Source organism: Chelonoidis abingdonii, chromosome 7 (genome assembly GCF_003597395.2).
Source record: "Chelonoidis abingdonii isolate Lonesome George chromosome 7, CheloAbing_2.0, whole genome shotgun sequence".
Classification (NCBI taxonomy): domain Eukaryota; kingdom Metazoa; phylum Chordata; order Testudines; family Testudinidae; genus Chelonoidis; species Chelonoidis abingdonii.
This window is the reverse complement of record NC_133775.1, coordinates 3,364,704-3,368,040: the sequence shown is the minus strand read 5'-3', so window position 1 is coordinate 3,368,040 and position 3,337 is coordinate 3,364,704. Positions and strand designations below refer to the sequence as shown.

At 60.2% G+C, this 3,337-nt stretch overlaps 1 protein-coding gene across 1 annotated transcript in view; it reads left to right on the top strand.

The window, feature by feature from the left end:
- Positions 1 to 3,337, top strand: part of PTCH2 (patched 2) — a 55,987-nt gene that overhangs the window by 34,814 nt on the left and 17,836 nt on the right. The window contains 4 exon segments of the mRNA XM_032804567.2: positions 57 to 204; positions 2,039 to 2,170; positions 2,259 to 2,414; positions 3,129 to 3,221. Of these exon segments, the coding sequence (XP_032660458.2) occupies positions 57 to 204; positions 2,039 to 2,170; positions 2,259 to 2,414; positions 3,129 to 3,221 (529 nt within the window).

Genomic DNA, 3,337 nt, shown 5'->3' with positions numbered 1-3,337 from the left:
CTGTTGGGCACTATGGGTCCCAAGCCTGGACCCATAGTTGTGTCCTGTCCCGGCAGCGCTGAGGCCCTGCAGAGCATGTTCCTGCTTATGAGCCCGCGGCAGCTCTACGAGCACTTCAGGGATGACTACGAGATCCAGGACATTGGCTGGAGTGAGGAGAAGGCGGCTGCCATCCTGGAGGCCTGGCAGAGGGAGTTTGTTGAGGTAGAAGGGGCTGGGAGCTGGGGGCTGATCCCCTCCCTGTGAGGGGACGGGGGGGTGGCCACTCATCAACAGTGCAGCATGGTGCAACTTGCGGGGTCTCTGCGTACACGCATCTGTGTGCATGTCTGACCATGGATGTGCATGGCTGAGCGTGCCGGGGGTGTGTGAGCATGCTGGGAAGGGTGTGAGCGTGCCGGGAAGGATGTGAGCGTGCCGGGGGTGTGTGAGCATGCCAGGAGGGGTGTGAGAGTGTCAGGGTGGGGGTGAGCATGCCAGGAGGTGTAAGTGTGCTGGGGATGTGTGAGCATGCCAGGGGTATGAGTGTGCTGGGGGGGTGTGAGCGTGCGGGGGGAGTGAGCATGTGTGACAATGCAGTTCTGGCGGGACCCAACTGAAAGTGCCAATTCAGAACCAATTGCTCAAACAGGGCAGTCACAGCCCCAGGCTGGGGTCTTTCCACCTCTAAGGCACCAAACCAGCCAGACAAAAAAGACTTTGGTCTCACCCCACTGGCCAACCACAAGTACACAAGCAATTTTCTGAGACACTCCAGTCTCCCAGTATCACCACCAGTCCCACACGTCCTGGGGATGAACGGTTATGAAAACCGACACCCCAGTAAAAGAAAATGGTTCTCTCGATCCCAAAGAATCAAGCCCCAGACCCAGGTCAATATACACATCAGATCTTGCCCACAAATCACGCTGTTGCCAATCCTTTAGAGTCGAAAATCTAAAGGTTTATCATAAAGGGAAAAAGATAGAGATGAGAGCTAGAATTGGTTAAATGGAATCAATTATACACAGTGATGGCAAAGTTCTTAGTTCAGGCTTGTAGCCGGGATGGAGTAAACTGCAGGTTCAGATCAAGTCTCTGGAGAACATCCCCCGCTGGGATGGGTCATAAGTCCTTTGTGCAGAGCTTCAGCTTGTAGCAAAGTCCCTCCAGAGGTAAGAAGCAGGATTGAAGACCAGATGGAGATGAGACATCAGCCTTATATAGGCTCTTCCAAGTGTAAGAACCTCTTTGTTCTTATTGTGGAAAATTACAGCAAAATGGAGTCTGCAGTCACATGGGCCAGTTCCTGCATGTCCTGCTGAGTCACAAGGCGTATCTGCCTCCTCTCAATGGGTCAGTTGTGTAGCTGATGGTCCTTAATGAGCCATCACGCAGGCTAGGCAGAGCTAACATCACCTTGTCTGGGGTGTCGCCCAGAAGCAGAGCACAAATACAAAATACAGACAGTACAGAGCCAATACATACAACTTCAACTACAAAATGATACGTCCATCCAGACAGCATAATCATAACCTGGTCTTAGACCCCTTTTATGACCCCCTTTACATAGGATTTGGTGCCACTACAGGACCTTGGTTGCAAACCACGTTCTGTATGGTCCCAGTGTATATCAGTAACATCACAGCATGCCAGGGGGGTGTGAGCACGCCGTGAGGGGTGTGAGTGTGCCGGGGGGAGTGAGCATGCTGGGAGTGGCGTGGCAGAGGGCACACGCTGCCCGCTGGGAGTGGCGTGGTGGGGTGGGCTGCCCGCTGGGAGTGGCGTGGTGGGGGCAGATTGGCTGCTGGGAGGTGTGTGGTGGGGGGTGGCAGGCTGCCCATTGGGAGGGGCGTAGAAGGGGGTTGGGTGCCTGCTAGGAGGGACGTGGTAGGGGCAGACTGGCTGCTGGGAGGTGTGCGGCGTAGCAGGGGTGGGCTGCCCACTGCGAGGGCGGAGGGTGGTGGGAGGGCTTCCCCCTGGGAGGGGTGTGGCATGGCCGGGGAGCTGCCCTCGCGCTGCCCTCCAGCCGTGTCTCTGAGGCCCCATCTCTCCCCAGCTGGCTCAGGAGTCCCTCCCGCAGAACAGCTCCCAGCGTGTCCACGCCTTCTCCACCACCACGCTCAGCGATATCATGAAGTCCTTCTCGGACGTGAGCGCCATCCGTGTGGCCGGGGGCTACCTTCTGATGGTAGGTACTCTCCTCCCCCCTGCCCACGCGCGCTAACCCCGCCCGTGCGCGCTAACCCCAGCCCTGCTCTGCTCTGCTCTGCTTCCAGCTGGCATATGCCTGCGTGACCATGCTGCGCTGGGACTGCTCCAAATCTCAGGGGGCCGTGGGCTTGGCCGGTGTCCTGCTGGTGGCCCTCTCCGTGGCGTCAGGACTCGGGCTCTGCTCGCTGCTGGGAATCTCCTTCAATGCAGCCACCACCCAGGTACCGCACGCCAGGGCCAGGCAGGGCCATGGGGAGAACCTGCCTGCCCCTCAGGCCTTGCTCACCCTCCTGCATGGGGGCTGGAGCTGGCACCTCTGGGGCCGGGACCTACCTTCTCACCTGCTTTGCAGCCTTATGGGAGACCTGTGGGAATAACACGGGCACTCTGCCCTCGCCGTCAGGGCTGGCCCTGATGCCCTAGTGCGGCACTAGGGGGTGCTGTGCTGTGGAGCAGGGCATGGGGCTCGGGGGGGCACTCTACCCTCGCCATCAGGGCTGATCCCAATACCACGGTGCGGCACTAGGGGGCGCTGTGCTGCAGGGAGTGGGGTGGAGGGTCAGTAGGGGGCGCTCTTCCCCTTGCCATTTGGGCTGGTCTCAATACCACGGTGCGGCACTAGGGGGCGCTGTGCTGCAGGGACTGGGGTGGGGGGTCAGTAGGGGGTGCTCTCTCCAGCGTCTGAACTTGGTGTGGGGCGCTAGCTGCCCTTATGGGGAGGCAGACCGGGGGGGCTGTGCCCCAGCCTGTGCCGGTTGCTCCTGGGGATCCCTTGCCCTGTTCCCATGGGATCCTGGGTTCTCCGGGTGGAGCTGGGATGGGTGCTTCTCCCCCAGAGGTGGGCGCATTCAGGTGCAGGGAGAGGCAGCGCTGGGGTGGTGGCAGCTGGACTGGCTGCAGACGCTCAGTATGAAGGCTGGTTTCTGTCTCCAAAGGTGCTGCCGTTCCTGGCCCTGGGCATCGGGGTGGACGATATGTTCCTCCTGGCTCACGCCTTCACCGAGACCAGCCAGCACATCCCCTTTAAGGTGAGGCCACTCTGGCCTGGGTGACCTGCCGTGGTGGGCGGGGTGGGCGCGTGGTGCTGGGTGACATGCCGTGGGGGCGGGCGCATGGCGTTGAGCGACCTGCCTGTGGGGGCGGG